Source organism: Opisthocomus hoazin, chromosome 3, assembly GCF_030867145.1.
Source record: "Opisthocomus hoazin isolate bOpiHoa1 chromosome 3, bOpiHoa1.hap1, whole genome shotgun sequence".
Classification (NCBI taxonomy): domain Eukaryota; kingdom Metazoa; phylum Chordata; class Aves; order Opisthocomiformes; family Opisthocomidae; genus Opisthocomus; species Opisthocomus hoazin.
In genome coordinates this window covers 41,265,216-41,280,678 of record NC_134416.1, presented here as the reverse complement: position 1 = coordinate 41,280,678, position 15,463 = coordinate 41,265,216, and the positions used below count along the sequence as shown (strand labels likewise).

At 40.2% G+C, this 15,463-nt stretch overlaps 1 protein-coding gene across 3 annotated transcripts in view; it reads right to left on the bottom strand.

Annotated features, from left to right (window-relative positions):
• Nucleotides 1-2,789: 2,789 nt before the first annotated feature.
• PDE7A (phosphodiesterase 7A) overlaps nucleotides 2,790-15,463 on the bottom strand; it is a 78,136-nt gene continuing 65,462 nt past the window's right edge. For 2 of the 3 annotated variants that reach the window (XM_075416058.1, XM_075416059.1), the window contains 8 exons: nucleotides 13,821-13,916; nucleotides 10,646-10,746; nucleotides 8,620-8,751; nucleotides 8,186-8,277; nucleotides 7,392-7,536; nucleotides 6,466-6,562; nucleotides 5,361-5,441; nucleotides 2,790-3,760 (listed from right to left, as the gene is read on the bottom strand). In XM_075416058.1, the coding sequence (XP_075272173.1) occupies nucleotides 3,549-3,760; nucleotides 5,361-5,441; nucleotides 6,466-6,562; nucleotides 7,392-7,536; nucleotides 8,186-8,277; nucleotides 8,620-8,751; nucleotides 10,646-10,746; nucleotides 13,821-13,916 (956 nt within the window). In that variant the 3' untranslated portion in view covers nucleotides 2,790-3,548. The remainder of the gene's footprint in view (nucleotides 3,761-5,360; nucleotides 5,442-6,465; nucleotides 6,563-7,391; nucleotides 7,537-8,185; nucleotides 8,278-8,619; nucleotides 8,752-10,645; nucleotides 10,747-13,820; nucleotides 13,917-15,463) is intronic. The other variant, XM_075416060.1, reaches the window with a different exon arrangement.

Genomic DNA, 15,463 nt, shown 5'->3' with positions numbered 1-15,463 from the left:
AGGAAGGTGCTTGTTTAACGGTCTCTCTGTCCCCTGCTACACTGGGCTCCCCAGCCATCCCATGGTGCGGCAGGACCAGCCCCCTCCCAGGGGCCACGCACAGCTGCAGAACAGCTGGCCCACAGAACCTCCGCTGGAGTCGTCATCATCGTCTTGCAGAGACAAAACCTCTGTCCAAAGCGTTTCCACATACGTTATTGTAAATATAACTCAATCCAATTAAATCATTAACTTGTAAAATTTAGGGCATCACTTGACCTGTTAAACTAGGCTAAAACATGAGAAAAAACTCGCACTAAACATTTTCAGTTTGAACTGCCGATGTGAGGCGCAGCACCCCAGAAATACAACATGTGGCAGGTTGTACTGGCAGTGGAAAGCTACAGTAGAAGAAATGTCCTCTGCACAAGAGGGTAAAATCACAAAGCTGCCAACAAATAATTTACTTTGTACTTTTCTGTACCTTGATTTGTATCTTTCTACTTGAAATCTTTCACACACACAACGCTGCCGCCCGCAGAGAGGCGTCTCGAGCAGAAGCGCTCAAACCAGGGACACTGAGGCACCCCAGGCAGGGACCGCGGCCGTACCCCAGGGCCTGTCCGTGCGCGCGGGCCCGCAGCGCGTCCCGCCGGGAGCAGCTCTGTGGATGATGCCATCCCACGCACCCGCGGGCTGAGCGCCTGCGCACCGGGCACCCTCGCTCCCCGCGCGCACTCACAGCAAAGTGTCAGAGCCGTCGGAGTGCTGGCGTTCAGCAGGGGTTTGTAGCAGGCATTTCTAGACAGCGTGGACAAGAAAAGGCTTTCGTTTTCCTTTTTTAAATTCGGTCAAACATCAGAAGCTTCTGCACACACTGTTGGATGGGACAGGACCAGCCTCTCTAAACCGAGTCTGGCAGGAAAAGACAGAAGCCCCTTTCCAGGAAAGGCGACTTAGAACAAAACTACTCGTGCTTTACTCTCGCACCTTGACAAGCTGTCCTGGTTCCTGTCAGAGCAGACGACAGCAAGGCTGCAAATGTTGCACAACGTTGAAGAATCACAGGATGTTTATAAATATTATACTGAAATATTTCTATAGGCATATACATAAATGCATTAATTTTAATTTTCATTAAAATTACATATTAAAATATGCTTATGAAGAGCCTGTAACAAGTAGGAAAATTTATATTGCTGTTGAGACCTTGTCTTTAACCAAGTCACATTTAAAAAAAAAAGTGAGTCACAGAGGACATCATCAGATACTGATTGTAGTGGCTGTTCTGAAAATGGCCGCAGGCTCGGAATAGGCCTTAAGCAAACAAGTTAAAGCAGAATCAATACTTTTCCACACTTCACCCCACGAATCCGTACAGGCCGTAAGGAGGCTTAGCTGCAGCCTCTCTGTAGTAAGCTACTCACGCACAGCCATCACCCTCTTCGTCTCGACAGCTCCAGACACCACTGGCAAGCATCCCCCTTCCAAAGACGCCCTTGTTAAAAATCAGGCTTTTCTGCTACTGCAAGTTACAGCTGAAGCTGACAATCGCATCCGATCCTTCTCTGCTGGGGTCAGACGCCAGCAAGAACTTGCACTGACAGCAAAGGAAGGAAGATCACGCAGGTTCAAATAAACGGTTTCATTACAAATTTATTTCTTTAAACATGGCCACTTTGAGATTAATGATACTATTTCAGGGAACGTGAAAGAGTAAGAAACAATTTTAGAAGGGGAAACAATCAGATAAGTCAGGATTTGCTTTTCCAACAGTAAAAGGCCAAGTTGCAAGAGGCAGTAAGTTTTGGCGTATGAGGACTGGTATTTTCAAACCCAAGAGTTGGCTTAGTTGTACAGTGGAAGCTGACTGCAACCTTCGCTATCTTTCCATAATACTGGACTCGGTCGTAACTTAAATGTACAGGAGCATAATGTGAAAAGGGTTTTTTTTATTAATTAAAAGTTAACAGCAACAGGCACATATTAAAATGAATATGGCAAAGCCTTTACAAATGGCTTTACGCTGAAGCTCTCTCCCAAAAATGGCTGTTGCAACAAACTGTAAACAGAATCAATAAACAGTCTTTTACAATAATAACAGGGAATTACAAATGAACTAAAAGAAAGCACCAGTTTCTCAAACTAGATTACAGTTGTGCTTACTGTACTTAAAACAATGTAAAACAAATTACAAAAATGGAATGTTTTAAGTTTAAAATTAGTCCTTTAATTTTGTCCTAAAAAACATTTTCTCCTTTTCCCATCGAAAACCCATTAGTGGGTAATGTTTCAGTAGAGGGAGGAATACGTAAACAATGCACTTTTTTTAATTATTATTTTTCAAATCAAAAACAAATTTGGTCACTTAGCTTTGTGCATAGTTTAAGGCATCTGTAGCAATTTGTTACAGTTTCCTCCCCAGTGTGGCTGTTCATGAAATTGTCACGTTCTAAAAGAATAAATAAAATTAAAAAAAAAAAAAAATAATATGTTGCCGTTCAAACCCTTCCCGGTACCCTCCCGCCCTCCCCCGTCCCCACCAGACTCACACACCCACACATACACGCACGCTGCAGCGAAAGGGGCATTTGTACCCTTGTTCTGAAGGACACGCTTCCCATCCCACTTTATTTCAGATTGGCAAATACCCTGAGCTGATTTATGGTGTTTGGACATTCCACCTTTTTCTTGCATGTGCAGTTCAAGTGTACAATAGTGAAAACAACATGCGATGTTTCCACTGCAGAATCGCAATGCAGTTCGGACGCTTCCCCCCCGCCCCCGCCCCCCCCGCCCCCTTCCCCTCCCAAACTCAGAAGTGTTTCCCGCCGTTAAAAAACTGCATTCCCATACAGCACTGGAGTAAAGCTTGGCTGTGCTCTATGATGAATGCTCAGTTCCCAGTGCACAAACAAAATTATGGCAAATGGGAGGCTCTTCTGGCATCCAAAGAAACGAGAGCTGCAGTCTCAGATTTGATCTTTTTCTTTTAAAAAAGCAAAAAACCCCAAGTTAGTGGTTCCTTCACAGCCATGCGCAAAGGTTAAGTCTAGAACCAACAGTTGCAGAGTACATTTGTAAACATCGAGTCTCGCCAGAGGCAGCAGAGGATGGGCACTTCACATTTCCGTATTAAAACAGGGACTGAGTGGAAGGTACGCTTTCAACGCTTCTACGCGAGTCTTGCTAAACTCCAAGGAAGTGGAACAATCCATCTCGAGTCTTAGATTTGAAGACCGTATTCCAAATTTCCCCAAAACCCCAAAGCCGTGAGGCACAACGAAGCTTTCGTACTGTTCCTCCAAGGCTTAGTCACTGCTGTGCTTTGCATATTCAAGGTTCCGAACGAACACCAGCGGAGGCGTATGCATATTGCTCTATGGTCAGGTCTTGCGGTTTAAAAAAAACCCCTCTGGTTCAAATGGTCCGTGTCAAAGGAAAACTTGGAAATAAATAATGCTGGCATCATTTTACCATTCTACCAAAACCTTGGGCTGGCAAGTATCTCCTTCAACCCAACCGTGCAGATACCACGAGAAGAGGCAATTTTGTCATGAAGACTGAGGTCAGGACAATCGAGGTTCCTGAGGTAATATGTCTGAGTCCATCTCCTCAAAAGCGGGGTCGCCGTCGTCACCGCTGCCGCACTGTTCCCTCTGCAACCCCTTCCAGCTGGCCTTGTTCAGCCCCAGGTGCCCCAGCATTGTCTGCGACAGCCTGGTGTTTGAAAACCGGGCCCATTCCCCAAACAGCGGCTCCACTAAGTAGGTCATAAAACCTTCGGAAACAAGCACACGTATCCAAGTGAAGAAAAAAAAAAAAAAAAACAGAAAAAAAATTTAAGTATTTTAAACAAAATTTAGTAGCAAAAAATAAACAATGCATCAGACTACTCCAGCGTGCATTTAAAAATTCATTTCATTAAGGCTTCTTTACAAAATCATCTCTCAAGATGTAAAGGATTTTACTAGTCAGTCAAAAGAACAGCATCCTACTGGATGACAGGTTAACCTCCTTCCTTTCGCTGAAGTGACCAAATAAAGGAAAATATTGGAGCATGTGGCAGGGGAGGGATCTAAACATCAGCAACTGAGCCACACAAATTCATTCAGAAAACCTAAATTTCTAAAAGAAATATTTTATAACAAATTACCTACAGACAGTCTGAACTATATTACACAGGGGGGAAAAAAAGAGAAGATGCTCTTTTCACAACATTAAGTTGACTAAAAATACTTAAAAATACAAATTACAGAAATTTTTAAACAAAAAGGCCACAAAGTATCAACACACAAACATTTACAGACATGTCTGGGTGTATGTGCATGTGCGCTTATTTATAGTGTCTATTTCAATGAATGAAAAATGCAATGGTAAGAAAAAACTGGATCTGTCAATTACAGAAATGTATCATTTTCTAACATCCTAAATGAAAACAGCGCAGCTGACAGAAGAGATCAGTTTTGTCTTGAATTTAAAGCACTAATTCATACCATATTTGTGGTTAAATTTATTCTTGACTATGTTTTAAACTGAGTTCCATTCAATCTACATAAGTGACTTTAATAAATTTTACTATGTTAAATCCAACTCAAGTGAGAAAAAAAAAAAAAAAAATAGTGTAATGGCTATTCACCGTTCTCCATCAAACCCCTGCCCACCACCCTTCTCACGGCTGGATTCAGCAGGAATGCCAACATTCCCGAGAGCTGAACCCAGAGAGCTGGAACCAGTTCTTGTCCAGTTCTGGCCTCCCCACTTCAAGAAAGATGAGGAGCTACTGGAGAGAGTCCAGCAGAGGGCTACAAGGATGGTGAGGGGACTGGAACATCTCTCCTATGAGGAGAGGCTGAGGGAGCTGGGCTTGTTCAGCCTGAAGAAGAGAAGGCTGAGAGGGGACCTAATAAATGCTTATAAATATCTCAAGGGTGGGTGTCAGGAGGATGGGGCCAAGCTCTTTTCAGTAGTGCCCAGCGACAGGACAAGGGGCAATGGGCACAAACTGCAGCACAGGAAGTTCCGTCTGAACATGAGGAAGAACTTCTTCCCTCTGAGGGTGACGGAGCACTGGAACAGGCTGCCCAGGGAGGTTATGGATTCTCCTTCTCTGGAGATATTCAAGACCCACCTGGACAAGGTCCTGTGCAGCCTGCTGTAGGTGACCCTGCTTCGGCAGGGGGGTTGGACCAGATGAACCTCTTGGCTTAAGGGAGAAATGTTGTGTAGCGAACAGAGAAAAATTGCTCTTTGTAACGAAGCGCTGCTGCGCACACACAGAGCAGGTACAACCTCTAGAAAATGCATCTAAAAGGTACTTTTTTTTTTTTTTCAAATTACATCCTGAAAGAAATTACTAAAATAAACTGAACTGCAGTTACCAATCTGGATGTTGGCAATAGTTTCCGTCTGTCGGTCACAAAGTGGACTCACACCCAAGTGGTATTTTTTCTCAATATCTCCTAAAGAAATTAAAGTATAATACAATAGTTCAGTCCTCAAGCCCAGACCCAAAAAGAGCCATCAGACACTAACAGAGGTGAGCTGTGCATGCTGGTTAACACGGACGGTATCTTCCAGCTGGGTGAACGCATTTAGTTCCCTCCCCCACCTCCCAAAAAAAACAAGTAGGTCTATTTAACAGCAGACTTTGTATTTTTCATCAAACATTAATTAAAGAAAACACATCAAATCGCAGGTTTCCTGAAGGATTAACACACTTCCTTGCAAAACCTCCTAGAATGCCATAGAAATGGCAGATTAAGACCCCCCTTAGCAATATGGAAGAGAACAGCTTAGCCTTCAGGAATTTCTCACCAAAGGCAATTAATCGTTCTCCTTCCCCATCACCTTTACCCAAGAATAAGCTTCACATGATTAGCACCAAATAAAGCAGTTGTTGGTCATTTATCCTACCCCTGCACAAACTAGCATGTCTCAAGCCAGCTAAACTAGCCTTAAGAAAGGAGAAGCACACATTATTTTATTATTAAAACTCTTAATAATAATGGAGAAAATTCACTCCATTTGTCAATTAAAAACTTTATTAACTGCTTAGGTAAGTAAGTAGCCTTGACTGCGTGGCAACTAAAAATGCTGTCCCTAGCTCTTACCTGCTTACCAACAGGCCTCACAGCCAAAGTTTAAATACTGAAGATACATGATGTATGTATTTTGTAATTTACCAAAACCACCAGGTAAATGCAAAGTGAGCATAACCATTCATCAGAAGCACCTTTCAGGCTGAAGGATCTATTGCACCAGCCCTTCCAGATTCAGATTCTAAGCAGACTCTTTGGTGGGTAACCCCAACCCTTTGCAAGAAGTACAACCCACGAAAGTAAAAAAAAGAAACCCACACTGTACTGCAAGTTTCTATTAGCCTTAAATACAAATCCCTTTATCTGCAAGCACCTATGACTCATGGTCGCTCTCTGCACAGTGCAAATATATTCTGTACCAACAGATACTTCTGCTCTCACTTGCCTTGATGGAAGAACTCCTCTGTTACTTTTTCACTCCACTGCTTACTGAGCTCCCACGTCCGACATGGATTACAAATATCAGCACACTTCAAAGCCATCTAGTAAGTTAAGATAACAGCGTTAGATCATCCTTCCCTCCAACAGAAGCATCTGTAATTATTTATTTCCTGACAGCAGATTATTTTAAGTTTTGTGAATAACAAACCTACCTTCCATTTGTGCTTTGCGCTAAAGTTATGTTCTATAATCATATTTAAAACATGCTCATGGAACTATCAGATCTCATGATCATCTCTGAGTAATATGGAAATTCAGTCAAGTCAAAGTATTTCAGGAACGCTATATTTAGTATATTCACTAGTACAGAAGACAACAATAAATTCAGAAAAAGAAATATCAAAGTTAGAGAACAGTTTTTTTGCACTTCTGGCTCTGAAGTTCACGTTTTCACTCGTGGTTTGCACAGGACTGAACTCACCTGCTCGTCCACTTTCTTAATTTCTATAAACTAAAGAGACTCTCAAGGCTTTTGTTTTTGAAGCTTGCTAAACCTCCCTCTAGCACAGCTAAAAACTGATTCACAACAGTAGTGCTTTCCTTTCCTGAAACAGGTTCTGACAAAGCATTTCACAGTTCTGAGACTGCACTGGAGTTGTCAGAAGAACTACACCTTGTCTTGGAAACGCACCTCTCCTTGCTTCAGCAGCTCTGAGTTATCAGACTTACCAACACACGACATCACTTGGGAGAAGTGCTGGGAGCGGGGAGAGATTGAAGTGGAGGGAATAACCTTTTTGTAATGAAACAACACGACTAAAAGATATTTCTGCTTCATTTTGAAAGCAGGAGATAGCCTGGAAAAAGCAGTATTTACCATTTTTAAGTAAGTCATTTTTGACACTATAATGACATTACCAAAAAGATCACCTGTAAAATGAAGTGACGATGGTTCGCGTTCTCTAAACATAGGTCTCCTCTATCCAAATGGGATCGAAACATGGACAGATACTCATTTTGCTGACTGATGTCTGTGGCAAGAATGAGATCACCTATCTGGCTTTCCATCAGCTGCCTGAAATTAGTGATACCAAACATTCAAAGAGTGTAACAATTAAGAACAACAGCCATCATTAGACTTACATGCCTTTTTATCACATACATTATACAAATGCAAGTCGCAACATTTATATTCAGCATTTTCACGGAACTTTACTTTTTTTTGTTGTTTTCCCTCTCTGAAAAATTCCTACAACATCCACAGAAATATCAGGATGTATAATTGGCAGCTTTCAGGAAGACTAAAACGGCTTTTAGCTTCCCTTCTCCTCTGCCCCCCCCCCCGCATTTTTAAAAATGCACAAACTTATAGTCTAAAGCTTATTTCTTGTTAAAGTAGGTGGAGAGGGCCCATTTTCAACTACAGTTGTGGTGACAGAATGAGAAAGGGCTGCCAAGTTTAATCTAAGCAGGCGCTTGACTATATGAATAGTCTGAATTCTTCAGTGTGGTCACAGTAAGTGTTATTTTCCGAATACTGCATCGCACCATGAACTGCTCTGCTCCAACAGCATAGTATCCAGGAATTCTTAAAATAGATCATAACCTATGTTTCATATTCAGAACTGCCATGCAATAATTTAGCTTGTTTTGCAAGGCTGTCTTTCTTAAGTGACAGCTTGCTTACGTCTTGAAGTAATCTATACTATTTTGTACAAACCTACCTGTTTTCTAATGACATGTGTGCAAATAAACCAGACTCTCTCAGCAACCCCACTGCTGATCTCCAGTGATGGTTCTCTAATACTGAGGTATTCTGCAAATGAAACGGGTATTACAGGTATCAATCAATGATTTTCTCTTACACTATATAGTATATATAGTACACATACATAAAAGCTATATACTAAGAGCAGTACCAGACAGTTTCATTGCGTCTCGGGAGTGGTGTTTTTCTTTCTTCTTCTCAAGGAGATTAAAACCCGCAAATCCTGAATACTTTGTTAGCTTCCATGTTTTTTTTATCCCAGTGGCATGGAAACAGCTTCTGGATTCAAACCTACCACTAGCTAAACACATCGCAATTTATATTCCTCTCCTGTACTCCTCAGGCGTTCTCCAAACCTGGGTTTAACATAACAACCAATTTTGTCCTTACCTTATACAAAGTTGCTAAGTAATGGTTTGTTTTAATTAGGAAAGGTTGGTTGACGCCTGGGTGATCCAAATCATGTGTGGCAGCTGCTATTAAACTGAGCAGAACATCCCATGGAGTTAAAGATTTGGAAAGCTGTAAGATAAAAACAACAAATGTAATTCTGTTTGCAATGCAAGTACGCCCTCAGAAAATGTGCATGGTTGTCACATTTTTGTTTTTTCAGTAATTAAAAGCCAACAGGAACTCAAAGAAAACTTTAATAATGTAGAACTAATATTCCACCGCCTTTTCACAGTATTCCCCCCCCAAAAGCTACAGAATTTCATCAATGGTTTAAGCATGATTCTTTCTGAAGGGGAAGGTTCAGTCTTAAAAAATGCTGGCACACAAAATGCTACTTTTCTGGCTGGTAATGAAGTACTATTTCTAACCAGATCCTGTAAAAGCAGCAAATTCTTAAAATTAGCTCTCCATCTCATTTACCAATTCTGTCTGTATGTGTCAATTCTGCTTTAAATACAGAGTGTATTTTAAAAAACATAAAAACCTTTCATCTTCAAAGGAAGAAACTATTGCTCTGGAAGACTTCAGAACTGTTCAGAATGGATTTCTACTCTTACGCAAAATTATATTTCAAAGTCTACCAGGAAAAGAACCGAAGGAGGAAAATCTGCAAAACCAAGTATTTTCAAGAAGTATGTGTGTGTTGATTAACTCAGGATCAAACTGCATGGACTTATTTTCACTGTTCATAGTCGTTACTACTTCTGGCTGGGAGGTCTGAGAGTTAAACTCAGTAATAAAAGTCTATCTCACACTAAAACGGAGAGGACAGTTCTGCCCACGCAGAAGTGAAATGCAGCAGACACCCTACGAGGGCCGATGTTTATATTCCCTGTTGCACTCGCCATCCATCATGCCTCTCATGTTTATAATGTACTTCGGTGCAGCAGAACCCAGTAGCTGTATATGTTACTAAAAATACAAAGTCTATACTTGTATCCAAAGCATTACAAAACTTCCATCACGAGTATTAAATAGAAAATTCTCAGAGCTTCCAAACTGCATGCCATAAAAAAAGCTCATCATGTATCAGCTGTGGTCTCTGGCTCACCACACCAACAACTGATCTGAGCACAGCCCTGAGAAACTGAGTGGGAGGAGTGGGCAAAGAGCCTCTGGAAAACATCCACAGAGCCAGAACTTGTTTTTACCTCAGCAGCAGAATAAAGAGCGATGCCGTTCAGGGGAATACCAGATTGGCGATAATCTGCATCAAGGTAGATGACTTGTCTCACCTGGCTAGAGAGCACTACACTTTTCAATGGAACACAGCAGGGACGGGAAGCATTTAGCCCTGAAATGGTCTAAGACATCGCTCGCAGCAGACTGCCAGCAGCCCAGGCAGCAAAGAACAGATGCTCAACTAGCTCAGCTCCTTAAGGTCTGACACACTGCCCTTTTTTAGAAAGAAAGGCCAAAGAGAACTCCTGATGTCTTGCTACAAGTTGTCTCTAGCAGAAGCATACTAGTCATTAGCATCAAGAATGAGCAAAGCAACAGTAACGGTAGTTTCTGGGGGGGGAAAAAACAACCACCAAACAGAAACACCCCACCCCACATGATGAACACACAGGTTTATTACTGCCAGCTCTGACTCAGGCTACAATTCTATGTAAAAGTCTTGGAGCACAGCGCTACGTTAAACAGCTGCAGTCTTAATCAATTCCCCATTCTGGTTCTACACGAAGTCACACAAAAGACAATGCCAGCTAAGAGGAGGGGAAGAAGAACAGCATACTGCTAAGCATGAACCCACACCCTCAGCAACATGGAGAGTCATTCCCTGCCTTTTTGTGTTCAAAAGCAGGTTTTTTGTTGGGTTTTTAGGTTTGCTTGTTTTTAACAGAAAGTGTGTGTATGTGCATATACACATATATGTATATAGGTGCACACAATCCATTTATACGCACAAATACATGTATTTCTGTAGGTACCCGTGACAAAAGTGAGAACACTCCCTTACCTTGGGCTCTTTTAAGTAACAGTGCATGGCCTGAGTCACATCAGCAGCATGAACTGCATTATGATAAGGGTTTTGACTGTGATAATCTTCTTGAACCATAACTGCAGGAAAATAACAAATATCCAAGCTTAAATAAAACAGTAATTTTTTCAAGTAGCATTTTATATGTCCTAGTTAGGCACAGAAATATGCAATATCACAAGTTACACATACATAAAAGCATCAAAGTCAATAAATCATCAGGTGAACCACGATGCAGGTGTAAAAGGTTTTTATGTGAAGAAACAGTATTTTCTAAAGGAAATCAACTACCTGTAAAGTCAGCTCAGAGCAAAAATTAAACAACTTGAAATCAATGTGTAATCTGAGATACTTTGACTTTGAGAACTTCCCAGAAAAGGCTCCCTTTGATAATCTAGCCTGCCTGAACGTTGTGGCAGCCTGGAATACAAAATCAAGACAATACTATTTACCAAAGCATCAAGATGACTTCATGTCATGCCTTGGAAACAGACAGGATCAGAGGAATTAGGCACTGCTTTCCTGTCATAAAGTGCTTTTCTTTCATCTTCAGGAGAGTGGTCATGCAAAGCCACTTCTACATAGTTTAGGCATCTTCTCGCACTCAGGCAAATTAAAGCCTATAAGCAATTTATAAAAGAATCTCATTTAGATGATGCTCTGGATAACCGCTCCCAGATTTAATACTCCCCGTTTAACTTCTTCCTTGCTTTCCTCCTCTTTCCTCTATCTCCCTAGCTGTCTTCAAACATTATAGCTAGAATACTTTAAAGGACATCAACATTAGCTTGAGTATGTCAAGTGAAAGAACTGTAATGTTTACAAGGATGGAGAAGGAGGAGATCTGGAGCACAGCAATCAAACTATATTCTAAAGTCTTGCCTGATATGACACATTAGCTCTTTCAAGCAAACCTCATAGGCACATTTTCCTGGCTGACTACAGTCTGTCAGTCCCATTCAAACAAACGTGCCCGCAACTTCTTTTCCTACTCAGTTTACAAGCCAGTAGCCTCCATGTAATTGTGACTAATGTTAGAGCATTACTGTCATGTTATTTGTGAAGAGCTGTAGTTCATGAAAAGTCTAAATGTGCAACCATCACAATCTCAATAGTACTCAATGCATAGCTTACATCTCATGTGACAAATAAACAAAACCAAGCATGTTTGGGCTTGGTTTTGTTATTCCTCACGTCCAGTGCATGAACGAGGATGTCCCTGGCTTAGTCCTCAATTTTTTGTGGCTTCATAGGTTGGTCCAGCTACCTGAAGTCTACAATTTTCTTATTTATTTTAATAAAGAAGACCTAGGACAATATTTTCATCATGGTTTGCCAGAACTAGAATGGCACAACAACCTATGTTTCCAGGAATGTAGTACTTTGTATTTTCTCTCCCCCTATTCTGGTCTGGAATAAGAACTTGAAAACACACAGCAGGAGGAGACAGATCTCCAAGCAACCTGTGGAAATCACAGAAGGACTGTGTATGTGTATAAACAAACATATATACACACACACACACACACGAGATACATACACACAAAAATAAAACGTTCAGATCCTACTGAGGACTAAAATCAGATTTCTCTCCTTAAAAAGATTCCAGTAAGTTCCAGTAAGTGAATTTTGTGTGGCACTGTGGGCCACTACAGCTGTCCTAGTCTTCTGGAATCTGATCTTCAGATTAGTCTGGAGTAGGGTAGAAGAGGTAGCAAAAGAAAAGAATTAATTGGGTTTGTGCTAAGAAGCTGTATTTGGAAGAAAGGTTCCTTGATTGGACAGATGGGCTAGTACACAGCTAAGGAATTTTTTTCTTACTGCTATTAAGTAGAAGACATTAGCAAAAAGGGAAAGGTGGTGAATTTCAAATCTAGAATAAAATTTTGCCTTCTTCCAAGTCTCACCTCATTTTAGTGATTTACAGCTTTGAGTAGTCATACGCAGTTAAGACTACTGTTACCTTTTGATAACCAGTTAACTAATCCAGTCATTCCTAACTGGTCTTTCATTTCAAGTACTGTCATTTGCTAAGTATCAACTAACCAGGAAATAAGCAAGTTAAGAAGGACAAAACAGAGTCAGTTACAACTTGAGTAGCCTAAGACCAGACTTCTACAGCGATTTTCTTCACATTACAATGTATCAGCCCTCAAGGTCAGCTCATTTACCTTTCTGAAACTGGAAGGAATTGAATCCACTTTAAAACAACAAGAAATGCAAGACAGAACTGAAATTTTTTTAAAGCTGAAAGAGAGCTAAATGACAAAACCAAAAAAATTCCCTTATTTGAAAGGGGAGAAAAGCCTTCCAAAATGGGATTTCTCCCCTGTTAAATGACAAGCTTTGTAACCACAAAATTGTTTTCTCTGCAACTGTGAAAGCCTGCTAAAAGGGACCAGAAACTTGTTTCTCCTGCTCAGTTAAAAAAAAGCATCCCACTCCACAAAATTAAATAAAAGATACTGTCACAGAAGAACTGAAGGAAGTCTCACACCAGCGTCTGTGTCTGTGGTATGAGGATGCAGAAAGACAGCTCTCTCAGCTGTCAAGTGAAAGCACCACTTGGTTCGAATATATATCGTATTTACAGTTCTTTCCACTGAAGCATTCCAGTGCTGCGGGCCCAAACATTTGAGTAAAATTGTCTTGCGCTCCATGGAGAAAGTATGCCCACCGTACAGTGCTTATTTGTAGGAGAGTTTGAGCAAGCAAGAGACAGCATTGAATTGGCACCATTAAATATAGCCAAGCTGGCATGTTCAACAGTTAGGAAACTATTTAATCTTAACTTCTGAATTTCATGCTAACACAACTGAAAATCAAAACAAAGAAAGGAGCTGTCTAGCCTTTCCCAATAAAAACATCACACAATATCACATATATTCCTGATTCTTTAGATTTAATAAATACAATACAGCATCTGCTACAAAACTACTAAACTTGCTAATACTTGTTTGGATTTAACATGGAGACTTCTACATTCATAGAAACTTTGAGAGATTGTCTCAATCAATGTAATTTAAATCACTGCACGATTTGGACTGCATCAGTACTCTTCAAATTGTATTGCTAAACTATAACCAGCACTTGAGTTAAGGTATAAAAATGCGGATAAACAGCAATATTCATCATAATAAAAAGCTGTATTTACCCAAAAATCTACGAAGTTTCATCGTATCTAACTGGAAGTGTTCAATTAGTCCATGAAGATTAAACAGATGAAAGGTTAAGCTGACTAGACTGTTTCCTAAAAATAAGATGAAAATACTAATTCATTGGAAGCCATGAAATCTCTTTCATAAGAAATGTATTATTTCAAACAAATTGGTCACAAAAATTATACAAGCAAATTTCTCTACACCAATTTATGATAAATCTTTAAATCTTTAAATCTTTAAATCTTACTGCATGACAAGATTCCATTAGCTATCTCCTCTAGTAATCACCAGTGTTTTAGCATAACTATAATGCATTTACCAATTGTCCACTGTCAATTGATAGGAAGAAAATGTTACTGAACATTAAAAAAGCAACAGGTTTCAAGGTGCAAACCTGTTACATTGGTATTCAACTTTATAAATATCATGATGCAACATTTCACAGACATACAGCTTAAAACCAAATTCAAGAATAATCAGGTGAAGACAAAAGCTAACGGACTATTGCTTAGCGTACATCGTGCGTATGCCATCTCTCATTTTCACCAACTATTTTGCTAAACTACTCCTTATTTCACCCAGAATACAAAGAAAAAGTTTTAAGTTTCTCTAGGAAATGTATACTATTACAAGCTTACAATACTTTGCCTACTCATAGCTGTAATATTATAATCACATGCAGTGGTAGAACAAGTAAAACTAAGAGACAGAGAAATACCCTGCAAATGTTTACTTGAAATAGCTTGCCCGTTATTTACTCTGCAAACAAGATGTAGTGGCAGGTAATTCAGTTTTGGCACACTGACAATCTTCATTTAGCAGGAATTAAAGGACCTAGCACAGACAGAAACTGAGGTACAAGAGGACAAAAATTTCTGCTAAATCTAGCTTATGAGTAAGGTTCAAAAGTATTCACATGTGCATGCCGCTTCCCCACAATAAGATACGTAATTCTTTGAACATTTACTGAGTAATAGTTTCTTACAGGCTCATCCAGGGCAGCTCATCCAGCAGTTTTACACACAGCATTCTCCCCCTTACAAGCTTTCAAGAACAAGACTGCCTGTTCAAAACGTCCTGCTAAAATGATTAACTTAGGATGCAAAACAGATGGTATAGGAAGGCTTCCACAATAGAAGCTGTATGGGTAGTATCAAATATGCTCTTTTCAAATACATTTTAAGGAGAGGGCCCTCCCACAAGGACAATGACTTCAGATTACTCCCCGGAAACTAACACAAAACAAGCTATGCTTACAAACAAGTTAACTTGCACACATAGCTTTTTCTCATTCAGTTATCTAGTCTAAAGTTTATCATTATCTATATATACATGCTATTAAAAATCCTCACTGTTTTAATTTTTTCCTATCCATTTTCTGTATTAAATCAAACTGTGAGGATACTACCTCTACACTAGATTAAGCCAAGAATCTCTTCAACAAAACAGGAGAGAAAATTATCTTTTCTGCACCACATTTTCCTTTCTGAACTTAATTTCTTTCTGCCATCTTTAAATGCTCTAACTGCATCTCTGCTACCAGCTCCATTTGACTGATGTAAAACCTGCAAGAGCTGCCCTCCATTTGCTTCCCACACTGGCACAAATGTTGCCATGATGCTGGATTCGCTCGTCT